This window comes from Crocuta crocuta, unplaced genomic scaffold (genome assembly GCF_008692635.1).
Source record: "Crocuta crocuta isolate KB4526 unplaced genomic scaffold, BGI_CrCroc_1.0 scaffold176, whole genome shotgun sequence".
Lineage (NCBI taxonomy): Eukaryota > Metazoa > Chordata > Mammalia > Carnivora > Hyaenidae > Crocuta > Crocuta crocuta.
In genome coordinates this window covers 4,887,236-4,900,120 of record NW_027531905.1, presented here as the reverse complement: position 1 = coordinate 4,900,120, position 12,885 = coordinate 4,887,236, and the positions used below count along the sequence as shown (strand labels likewise).

Below are 12,885 nucleotides of genomic sequence, written 5' to 3'. Positions count from 1 at the left end.
AAGGAGCGGCCCTCGTGACCGCACAGAGGTGAGCAGGTGTGCGTTCAGGGGAGGGTGTGCTGGGCAGCACGCCAGGCAGGCAGCGGTGCACACACTGGAGGTAGTATGTAAATTGGGTCAGAAGCTTGTGAGAAGGGTCAAGGTTGGTGATCCGAGTCAGGGCTGACCAGCTTTTTCATGAATACGTATAGGGAACAACAGGGGTTTTGGGCTCAAACCTTACTTCTTGAGTGACCTTAGACAAATTTACAACTTCTTCTTGCAGTCATTATAGCTAATAATAGTAGATAAGGAGAAATAGGACGTTCTTTCACCTTCTCACAAGATCTTCAGATTTACTGATATTTAATATGTTTTTTTCAAATAGCAGCAACATTCTTTTAATCAAGAAGTAAAGGATCTTGGCTTATTGTGTGCACCTTTTTATCAATTCCCTCGTGGTTGTCATTCCTAAATATTAATATCATAGAGCTGAGAAGCTCATTTCCTTTTATCTTGTCATCTTTTCCCTTGGTGTTTCATTTATTTGAATAGTTGCCAACATAGCCCCATCATCTTTTGTGGCTCTTCATAGTAGTGAGCAAGAGAATTAACTTTCACTAAGGTGCGGTCATTGATATTTCCATTCTTATGCTCTGCCTTGCCAACTCTCTGTGAGAAGCCGTCCCATTTTCTGAGTGTGTGTTTGTTTATGCAGGTGGTTAAAACAAGTATTTTCTTATTTGGTTTGTAAATATTTGGTGAGCCCTTGATGTGCTTGAGGTCATGATACAAAAATAAAATATTGAAGACAACATCATGGTCAGGGGTGTTTGAAAATCCTATTGTCTAAAGATATGGATGAAAAAATTATAAATATGTTATTATGGAAAATCTCAAGTAAATGAAGGTATAGGGAGAACAGTGTAATGTTATCCTATATATTTATCACCCACTTTCAACAGTCGTGGATACTCTTGTTTCATCTATATCTTTACCCTTCTTCCCTTCCCGTTTATTATTTTAAAGCAAATTCCAGGTGTCATATTTTATCAGTGAATAGTTTGCTAACAATCTCTAAAAAAGTAAGAACTCTTAAAAATAATTATTATAATTTAAAAATTAAAATGATTCCTTCATATCATAAGATATACAGTGTTTACATTTTCAACAATATCATCAATATTATACTTTCTAGTTTGACAAATTTAAAAAATTTTAATGCTTTTTTATTATTGAGAGAGAGAGAGAGAGAGAAGAGCATGAGCGTGAGCGTGAGTCAAGGGAGGAGCAGAGAGAGAGGGAGATACAGAATCCAAAGAAGGCTCCAGGTTCTGAGCTATCAGCACAGAGCCCGACGTGGGGCTCGAACCCACAAACCATGAGATCATGACCTGAGCCGAACTCGTCTGCTTAACCAGCTGAGCCACCCAGGGGCCCCTAACAAATTTTAAAAATTATGTTGAATATTAGATATCACCCCTACTGCCAACATTCCCAGTCTTTTCTGTTTTTGACACTTCCTGGGCACCTTGACCTCTACTTCTTACCATTGTTGCCTTTTCAAGTGATTCTGAATTAATTTTATAGGGATGTTAGAGCAGATTGGAGGTGAAAAGGATTTGGGCTAAGAGAGTGGGGAGGAGAAAGTATGTGATGACAGATACATAGCAGAGAACCAGAAAACAAGGAGGATTGCATAAGAATCATAAAATGTTACAGGCATAAGGGCTTAGTAGTTGAAGTTTAAAGGGAGTTTTCAGGTTGAAACCTGAATTGTTTATTCAGAGCTGTTATTTTTGGATCAAAAGAAGCAATGACTGGGCGAGGAGCTCTCCCCGTGTTTACCTTGGTCGATAGTTCCAACCGCATCTTGGGTGGAGCTTGTTGTCCCAAAAGGAAAGATGGGCTCTTATGCTCTAGCACCGTGACTGAGTGTGCATCAGAATCACCTCCACAACATATAAAACCCCCTAGTTCCTCATTCAGTCAGTTTTGGGTGGGACTCAAGAGTTTGCATTCTAAGTACGTCCCAGGTGAGGCCGCTGCTGGTCCAGGAACCACACCTTGGGAATCACTGATAGTCCAAACTACTTTCCACTCTGTCCATTTTTAAGACCCTTTATCTTTGCTGAGACTGTATTGCTGCATACACTGGGAATCGTTGTATAATTGATTAACATCCCTAGTGAGCATCTTGGGAGAGGAAATTGGTGAGAAATGTGGGCAATTTATATGAAAATATATATTGTTTTCATAATGACCACATAATAATATGGCTCTCCACCAGCCTGGTGGAATGTCTATAAACATTCTCTCAATAAAAGGATTTCTTCTTCCAAGTGTCTTTGATCTCTGTGAATTGTCTCTGGGTACGAATTAGAAGTTTTCTTCAAACCTAAATATTTGAGCTAAGGAAAGCTGAGAAAGCTAGGATAAATGGCATTCTTACCCAAGTTTAGAACAAACTTACTAATTTTCTTAGTCTTTTTTTCCTTCTTCACAGAGAGACTGGGAAGCGAGCCTGACCTAAAACATCAGTCAGTCGGCACCCAGCAAAAAAAGTTGTGGTTTTCTGCCAACTCTTTAGCTACCACGCCCATTGCTGGAACTTTCCTTAATATTTTACCCCATTTAAGTCTACTCTAAGTGGGTCTCGACCAAGCTTGAAATATACCCAGAACGAACTTTTTTTTATTGTGTCTTTTTTTTTTTTTGTTTTTTTTTTTTTTTTTTTTTGTCCTTTAATATATGAATGTTATCCACAGGAGATTGCTTTTCTAAGACTTCTCTAAATTTATTTTTATTGAGCCATTGGAATAGGAAAACACTAGACTGAGGACTTCTGCAGATAGAGCTGATCTGCTTGTTTATTTTGAGAGAGAGGTGGAGAGAGAGGGAGAGAGAATCTGTTCTGTCAATGCAGAGCCTGACTTAGGGTTCCATACAATGAGATCATGGCCTGAGCCAAAATCAAGAGTCTGACCCTTAGCCAACTGAGCCACCCAGGCGCCCCAAGATTGCAGTGTAAATCACCCAACAAATAGGGCTTTCCCAACTTTGAGCTATGACCTTGAACTCCTTTGTTGTGGTAGTTGTATTTTCTAGTATTTTTTCCCCTTCAGCAAGTCATTCAAAGAAGGATATTATTAGCTTTTAAGAGTTCAGAAATGAATTTGCTATCATATGAGAATTCTTGGATGTTGAAGTTTTAATCTAAATGGTTTTATGCACCCAGAAGACCAAATAATAATCAGGTTTCTGGGTAAGCAGTGAATTAGAACAAAGGGACTTGGTTATTCTGAGTCTTTTATTTTGTACCTCAAGTCTATAACTGGATTATTATCCAATCATTATCTTTGATTTATGACACCATTATAAGTCCATGCATTTCCTTCTTACATTAACCCATTTATGTAGTTCATTTTAAAACTAGTTTCATTTTTTAATTAAGAATTTTTTAAATGTTTGTTTATTTTGAAAGAGAGAGTGCGGGAGGGGCAGAGAAGGGAGAGAGAATCCCAAGCAAGCTCCAAGCTGTCAGCGCATAGCTGGATGCAGGGTTTGATCTCAGGAACTGTGGGCTCATGACCTGAGCTGAAACCAAGAGTCAGGCGCTTAACCACCTGAACCACCCAGGCGCCCTTCTACAATTTCATTTTTAATTGATAACAGTCTCCTTTACCAATTTTTAAAATTTGAGATGAAATTTATATACGGTGAAATGCACACATCTTAAGTGTATAGTTTGACACTTGACAAATGTATAAGCTTGTGTAACCAACCACTCAATCAGTGTATTGAACAGGAACCCCCCACCCCCACCCCCCAGGACCATTTGCAACTTCCTGCAAGTAACTATTGTCCTACTTTCTATCACTATAGATTGCTTCTTCTTGATTCATATAAAAGGAATCATGTAGTACATAGTTGTTTATGTCTGGCTTCTTTTGCTCATGTTGCATGTGTCTGTAGTATAGTCTTTTTAGTTGTGGAGTAATATTCCACTGTATTTGGAATAATATTGTAATAAGTATGTAAGGATGCCCAAGGGAGTCTTTGTCTCAGAAATGTTTTTGGGAATATAGGAAAATCTTTTTAGAGCATGGGATTTTCTAAAGCCTTTTTATTTAGCCTTACTATTTTTAAAAATACTTTTACCCAGCCATGAAAGTTGACATAGTTTTATCAACACAGATGCTCATTAAATTAGGCTGTGTCTAGAACTTGCTCAAACCATGGGCAAGTTAGAATTTTAATATATATGGAAATTCTATGTTAATATTAGTGCTTTGCCACTTCAGTTTGCTGTTCTTAACTCTTCTATGTAGTCCTTTGAAGTCCATTTGGAATTTTTTGAGACTTAATTTGTGGCCTTGCATATATGGGCCATCCTGATGAATATAACATGTGGATTTGAAAACAATGTATATTCTGCATTTGGATGTGGGTTTTTTGTTTGTTTGTTTGCTTTTTTTTTTTTTTTCTGTATAATTGATTTAGGTCAGGATGGTTGATGATATTGTTCAAGTCTTCTGTGTTATTACTGGATTTTTCCCCCTACCTTTGCCATTCCAAAAGAGGGTTGAAAAGGAATAACAAATGGCAGGTGGGACAAACAAAAAGAAGAGGACTCTACACTTAAATCTAACCATATCAATGATTACATCAAATATAGATGACTTAATATAATCTTCTTTAATTGTGTTGGATTCTGCCTTACGTATTTGGAAGTTCTTTTATTAGTTGTAGAAACATTTGTGATTGTTATGACTTCATGATGAATTGACTCATCATTATAAAATATCTCTCTAGTAATACTTCTCTGTTGAAAGCCATTTTTCTTATATTAATATAGTCACTCCTGCTTTCTTAGGCTTACTATGTATATGGTATTTCATTTTGCATCCTTTATATTTCTTTATATTTAAAGTACGTCTCTATTAACTGCATATAGTTAGGTTTGGTCTTTTGTTTGCCTTTTTTTCTTTTTCTTTGCTTTGCGTTTCTCTTACTTTTCCTTTTCTTTTTCCTTTCCTGCCAGTCTGATAATCTCTGGTTTTTAATAGTGTTCATTCTGTTTATATTTAATGTAATTATTTATATGATTGAATTTAAATCTACCATGTTGCCGTTTGATTTCTATTTCTCCCATCTGTTTTTTGTCCCACCATTACTGCCTACTTTTGGATTGAGGATTTTCTTAGTATTCCATTTCATTAACCCAATTGGCTTTTTACTTACATGTCTTTATTTTGTAATTTTAATGGATTATATCATATATTCTTAACTTAGCATAGTCTACCATGAATTAGTATTAAGAAGCTTACCCCCTTTTTTTCTCTGAGCCAGTAAGATTTTGATGGCTAGGATCTACTCTGCATCCCATGGACTGGGGAGTTCCCACAGGTAAAAAGATGCATAAACGTGTATCTCATTCATTATGGTTCCCTTTACTCAAGAGCTGAGTTCCCTTTACCTCCAGTTTCTACCAGCTTTGGTTCTCTCTCCAATTTCTTCAAAACTATTTTTATATTTTATTCAGTTTTATATTGCGATTTGTGGGAAAGTTTGTCCAATGAAATCTACTCCACATTATGAGAAGTGAAGTTGCCATTTTGTCATTTTTAATAATGTACTAAGCACTCTGCTGAATCCATTACCTAACTCAAAAGCTTGACAGTAACCTTTATTTATCTACGTAACTCTTCCTACTCTATCCCGCCTATTGCCCAATATGCCTGACTTGAGTTGTCCACCATCTTGAATTTCAGGTTACCATTCCCTCCTTTCTTTTTGTGTAATTATGTTGAATCTATTTCTAGATTCATAGATTATTCATCTTCTCTTGTATTGGACGTTTGATTTGTGTCCACATTTTCGTCCTTGTGAAGAGTCCCATGAATGTTTGTGTATGCTCATGATTATGTACTTTGGAGTAAATATTGTTAGATTGAAAATAAATGCGTTTAATTGTACATGATAATGCCAAACTGTTATTCAAAGTGGTTAAGCCATTTCACATTCCCACTGCCATTCCGTAAGAGACTCTGTGGGTCCACATGCCAGTGTCAATTTTTTTTTCCCCCAGCTGACTGAGTATAAAATGGTTTCATGTTGTTTGTCTGAAATTCCTTGTATTAATGACATTAAGCCTCTCCCTGTTGATTAACTGAAGGTATTTTCTATTATACATCTGTTCATGTCATCCTCACTTCCTTTTTCTAATTGATTTGTAGGAATTTTGTACTTTAAATACCATTGAACCAGACCATCTATATATGACTACTTTTTAATTTTTTTAATGTGTATATATTTTTGAGAGACAGAGACAGAGTGCGAATGGGGGAGGGGCAGAGAGAGAGGGAGACACAGAATCCAAAGCAGGCTCCGGGCTCTGAGCTGTCAGCACAGAGCCTGATGTGGGACTTGAAACCCATGAGCCTGAGCTGAAGTCAGACACTTAACCGACTGAGCCACCCAGACACCCCTATACATGACTACTTTTAATTTGTTAAAGACATCTTTGTCCTTTGCGCCCATCATTCTCTCAGACTACCCTATTTAATCTGCAGACCTTTCCATTTTTCCCACTCCATTTTTCCCCTTTAGCACCTCCCACCTTTGTAATATTATATACATGTTTATTAGCTGTTTTACTTTCTTACCCATCCTATTTCATGCAGGCTGCTACTACATGTTAAGTATAGAGGTTGAGAATAAGCATTTATAAGTATTTATTGCAATTTTATACTGTCATTTATTAAACAAAGGATTGGAGATTAAAAAAAAAATAGTTCTTCACCACTTTGAAAATGATGGTCTAGGTTCTCATACCTCCATGCGATAGCATTTGAAAGGCTCATCGAACAGAATAGAGGAGCAATTCATAACTCCCGTCATACTTAGAAAAAGTGTTCATGCTCTACACAAATGCAGTTGCTAATAAAGATGAATATTTTTCTAATTTAATGAGGTGGTGAGAGGTTTTCTAATATGAGCATCACTTTGTTTGATTAGCCATTCTTAGAGCTGACCCTGATGTGTCTCTCTGTGTTATTTTTATATGTACCATGGTATCTTGAGCTCTTTGAAGTGCTCTTTTAAAATGAAAGGAAATGCAAGCCACTTAATTATGTGACATTCAGGGACTGCATGGTCATGGGCTTAAACTTTTATGTTCTTAGTTGACCCTGAATTTTCATCCTGAAATGTGATTATTAAATTTGCTTCTCACTTCACTGGACTATGCATGGAAGAATTTGAGAACTACCTAAGTTCATAACCTTGCTTATTAACCCCCTGACTTCTGGGTGACTGTAAACACATGTCTTGGGTATTTTTGTGCTGTGGTTTTCCAACATAAAATGGTAGTGATATTTTACAACTTTTTTTTTCCCCCCTGAGTAGAACAAAGCCAGGCCTAGATGGCTTCATTTATTTATTTATTTTTATTTTTTACTTTTTCTTAAATAGTTTATTGTCAAGTTAGTTTCCATATAACACCCCCAACATCTTATGAGAATGAATTCAGAGTGGAGAGCTGATCTGAGAAGCTGTTTATCTGAACTGTAAATGTTTGGGAAGGTAGAGTGGTGAGATCTTGGAAACAGTGGGCAAAGTTTTCTTTTAAACAGTGTACCCTTTATTTTCCATATATTTGTGACCCCACAGTATCTACAAAGTAGCGAGGGCCTTACTTAGGCTTTTGGGGAGAATTTACATGGTTGCTTCGTCCAGTATCTGAAATGCATTAATTAATATTGGAAATCACAGTCTTGACTTTTTCTTGTTAATAACCGCATTTTTTGCTGAGATAATTTCAGTTATATTTTTTCACAGGTAAAAGAATGAGAAGATTGTGGCATAATTTTAGCATACACCTGTTTTTCAGATAGGATCAGATAAACAGAAAATTTTAAATGTGTTTTACAAGTCAGACCTAGATTAAAACCTGGTCTTTGCTATCTATTGGCTGTGTTTGCATTGCAAAAATCAACAAACGTCTTTGATATCGTCCACCTAATGGAGACAGCCTTATCCATTTTATATGGTTGGTGTCATGATTAAGGATTATGAATAATTTAACTAAATGTATAGGGACCACTGTAGGCACTCAGCGCGTGGTAGCTGTTGTTATATTTAAAAAATCCCAGTAGGTGTGTGTAAGTGTGTTTCGTGTATATGCTAGTAAATTCTTTTCGTAGGCAAGTCCTATGGTAAATCCTTATGTGGGGGACGGGGGGAAGCCAAAATTTTAATAGCAGAAATTGTGTGGTGCTGGTGCAGGGAGAAAAAAACTTGTCTCCTGAGCATTGCTAATGGCCCTTCAGGAAGTTTCCATCAGTATCTTTGATGCTCTTCATGGAGACTTAGAGCTCTGTAGAGTAAGCATGAAAACCTTTCTACTGGCTGTTAAACACCTTGAGTGCAAGAACTGAAACGTATTTTATTAACTGATCGAGCCTGCCCTCTTGCAGTACGGTGGACAGTGGGCCACAGCGTGTTAAGCAAGCCAGGTAATTCAGCTGTGCCACTTCAGAAGCTCTCTCCATATTTGACATCTAGGTGGGGTTACAGTTTGAAGTTGAGTTACCATACCTGCCAGGAAGCACGTGTCAAAAAGATGTAATGGCAACATCATTGCTTTTTCAGTTCTAGGTTGGAATTTGCCCTTGACAGATAACAGTATGATGAGTGACGCAAGTGACATGCTGGCTGCGGCGCTGGAGCAGATGGACGGGATTATAGCAGGTAATCTGCGTCCTCTGAAAGGTGACATCACCACATCAACTCTGTGCTCCTGGCTTTTTCATTACAGTGCATTTATTACCTTTCCACTTTTTTGTTTTCATGTATTGGCTGCCTTTAGATTTCCTGTAGTTGCATCTCGGTCCCTCTTCTCCATTTTATACCAGTATTATTCTCAAATTTTATTTTAAAATGTCAAATCCCATTTCCATCCTAGGTTTCTGATTCAAGGATAAAGAAACAGCATCTCATGAGATTTCGATGCAGGTAGTCTGAGGACCACCCTTTGGAGGATACTGCTCTACTCTGTATCCACGGGTGTTCTGATCTGTTCCCTGATCACTTTCCCACCAATGACTCTCACTTTCTATTTCCTTTCTCAATTCTCCCCTAAACTTCAGATCTCTGTCTCTAACTGCCAATCAGGTTCTCCTTTGAAATAGCCTATATGCATATCCGTGTCATCATGGACAGCTTTGAGCTCCTTATCTTTCCTCAGAAGCCATTCTAGTAGTCTTTATCTTGTCTAATTTCATAACCTTCCATGCACACAGTTTTCTAAATAGAAATTTAAGTCATTCTAGACCTTTGTCCCTCACCATTTTTATTTAGTCAAGTTCTATCCATTCTATTCCTTTCTACCATTCCCTTTTATCATCTCTAAAACCGTCCTGTCTGTGCTTACCACTTGTTGAGTCCAAGTAACCCTCACGCTTGATGTTCTTGAGGTTCTTGCTTTCCCGCTCTAGTCCATCATTCCCTGGACCACCAGAATTTCCCTTCTGTGAAACACAGATCTGGTTGTATTACTCCCTTGTTAAGAACGTTCAGCAAGTCTCTATTATGGAGATGGAGCAAAAACAGTGTAGGCCATCACCTCCTTGTTTTCTCATCATGACCAGCAGGTGAACCCTTTCAGGCCCTCGTGGTCTCCCAGGGGTAGTGGCTGTCTAAAGTCTCATGTCACATTTTGTATTTTGTCACAGGAGAGGTACTTTTTTTAAAACAGGAGAAGCAATTTTATGTATTTAGGAACCTAGCATAATGAAGAGAGGGTTGAATGGGCGAGTGGGTAGGTCATCCACCTTATGGTCGGGGTCAAGATGGTGTTTGGCTTTTACTCCTCCTGAATTCGAGCTGTCTTGGCTCCTGTTGCTTACTTTTCTGGTCAAAAATTTGACCTTACTCTGTTAGTGGTTCAGAGAAACGAAAGGTGTTTTCCTTGTCATTGGGTTTTCTCTTCCTTTGTTATGCTTGTGTATCCCAGAGACCAGATTTCATGTTGACCTCCTTTGTAGATTAGACCACATCTTGAGTACTGTATTCAGTGCTTGGAATATCAATTTCAAAGAGATTATTGGTAAAACTTACCTAGAGGAGGAGGTGACCATGAAAGTAGAGTTTCACAGCCACTTTTGGTAACGAAGGAACTGGTTAATTTTAACCTAGAAAAGTATATTCTTGCTCAGGGCATGATATATACTGTCAAACAGTTGAAGGACTGTCAGGTGTCCTTCTCTGTCACAATTTCAGAAAATACAACCAGAACCAATTGTAGGCTGTTACCAGAGGTTATAACTTTACACTCTTAGTAGAACCTGAGTCAAGAGAAGTGGTATTTCTGGGACAGTAGTTGAGGGTTTGTATTTTATATACTCCACTAGACGAATGTGTTTGTACCTTAGCCCTGGCAGGGCTTGAGGGCCAATAGTAGAATTCCTAAGAAAATCACATTTCCTAGGTCCTACCTCACACTGAGTCTGTCAAGTAGCTTTGTGGGTAGGACTTGGCTTTATGTTCTTAAATAACATCAGTAGGTCTGCTCCTCACATAGGAGGGAGGGGGGAGACAGGACTACAAATATTTGAGGAGTTTTTCTAAATATGCATCTCTCCCCCACCTGTTTTGTGATGGAGACTTAATAGAATGGAGGGGTAGTGTGGGCACATCCGTTTTTAATAATATTTCAGGTGACCCTAATGCTTATTGTTTTTAATGCTCTTCTGTTCCTCCCTTTCCCTGACAGACTCTCCGCAGTTTATATTTTTCTGGATTCTCCTCTCAGCCTTACATGGTTCCTGCGGGGATGATTCAGAGGGTGATGTGAAGCATTTCGCATTGGGCCTAGCATATCAATTGTTACCATTATTATGGTTCAGGAGCTTTTGGTCCAAATCATTTGGTCCAGTATTAAGCAACGTTGGTGGAATGGACTAACTGAAAGGAAGTTCCTTTCTATACCATTGGAATTGATCAAGTTGTATAGCCAACTGGGGCGAGAATTTACACATTTGTTCACAGTTTTTTTTCCAATTAGCAGACCTTCAGGTCGATATAGTGGTGGTCTAAATATAATAATTATTGATACTTAAATATAAAGCTACTATGTATAATTGATAGACCAGGAAATAAAGGTCAAAGAAATGAAGAGGAATATATATGCATGTTTTCAGAATGGGTTGTGCATTAGTTATATGGTTTTTAAGTAGTAGAATGCTTTATCTTATAGTTAATAAAACAAAAATGGCTGTACAACTATTTTTTTAAGCTGATATTTGCAAGAGCATTTGATGCTAGGCCGCAAACACAATCATGGGAGAAAATGTTTACACACATGCTCATGCATATATACCCAAATGTGTACATATATATGTGTTTATATATAATTCATTGAACTTCTCCACAGTTTAAATTTTGGTAAATTAGCTGGGAATTGGCCCTGTTACCATTGACATTATGCTATGCAGTTTCCACCTCAATGTGCAACTTCTTTGCAGGGAACTTCAAGACTTTATGGTACTTAACATTTATATTTTCAGCTGTATCCAAACTGGCCTACTACCTTCTTAGCATAACGTACCTTATTTCCACGAGGTTAGCACATCCTTCACCAAAGCCCAGCACATTCTTACCATACTTTATGATTGACCTCCCTATCAGGTATTTGATGATTGATATTTACCACCAATTATATGGATTTTATTTTTGTATCAAGTATTTATGACTTGGAAAGATTTGCATGACTGAATTATTTTCTTTTTCCTGCCACCCAGAGCTTTGGTATATTATCTAATATAAATGCTGTTGCTCTCTGTGATTTTTTTTTTTTTTTAACCTAGGTTCTAAGGCCTTGGAATATTCCAATGGAATCTTTGATTGCCAGTCTCCCACCTCCCCGTTCATGGGAAGCCTGCGGGCTCTGCACCTTGTTGAAGACCTGCGCGGGTTGTTGGAGATGATGGACACAGATGAGAAGGAAGGCTTGAGATGCCAGGTCCCAGATTCCACCGCAGAAACGCTCATTGAATGGCTTCAGAATCAAATGGTAGGTGTCTGCACGTTACAGATCCCATGCTGTGAATCTTTTGTTGCTTATTTCACAATGTAGAACATAGAATAGTGGATTAGAACAAGAAAAAAAAAAGTATAGGGCAACAGGCTTGCCATGATTTTATCCCTTAATGGATCCCAATTCTTTTTTTTAAAAGTTCTTTTTATTTATTTCTGAGAGAGAGGAGAGAGAGAGAGAGAGAGAGAGAGAGAGAGAGAGAAAATGTGTGAGCAGGGGAGGGTTAGAGAAGGACACACAGAATCTGAAACAGCCTCCAGGCTCTGAGCTGTCAGCACAGAGCCCGACGCGGGGCTCGAGCCCACGAACTGCAAGATCATGACCTGAGCCGAAGTCAGACGCTTAACCAACTGAGCCACCCAGGTGCCCCTGGATCCCAATTCATTTTAAGGATATTTTTTAAAAAGTGCTGTTGGTGTACATTTCACGGGTTCCAGGAGGTCACCTCCTGATTTTGCCCATAAATGTGGGCTAGCTTTCACATTTTGCTTGGATGACACCCTGTGGCCTAAAACAAATAGTCCTGTAAGGGAAAGAACCTTGCACATAATAGATGCTTTCTCAGTGTTGTTGGGAAGTTCACTGTTAAAGGACCCAGTAGCAGTTCTAAATAGGAATAGGTGCATAGCCGCCTTCAAAGCAGCAGAGGTGGTAGCAGTATTTGAGGTGAAGTGCCATCTAGTGGTGCGAGGTGATCATGTCAGTTCCAGCGCTCCAGTTAAAACTCTAGGATTGGGTTTTAAATGGTGTTCTCATTCATTTCAACAATGAGGACTCTTTCTAGGCATCGGTCTCAAAAGTTGGTG

At 38.2% G+C, this 12,885-nt stretch overlaps 1 protein-coding gene across 9 annotated transcripts in view; it reads left to right on the top strand.

Moving 5' to 3' along the window:
* The window catches only part of PPFIBP1 (PPFIB scaffold protein 1), a 174,919-nt gene that overhangs the window by 104,107 nt on the left and 57,927 nt on the right, over positions 1 to 12,885 (top strand). For all 9 annotated transcript variants that reach the window (XM_077774553.1, XM_077774549.1, XM_077774555.1 and 6 more), the window contains exons 4-5: positions 8,635 to 8,733; positions 11,850 to 12,055. In XM_077774553.1, the coding sequence (XP_077630679.1) occupies positions 8,670 to 8,733; positions 11,850 to 12,055 (270 nt within the window). In that variant the 5' untranslated portion in view covers positions 8,635 to 8,669. The remainder of the gene's footprint in view (positions 1 to 8,634; positions 8,734 to 11,849; positions 12,056 to 12,885) is intronic.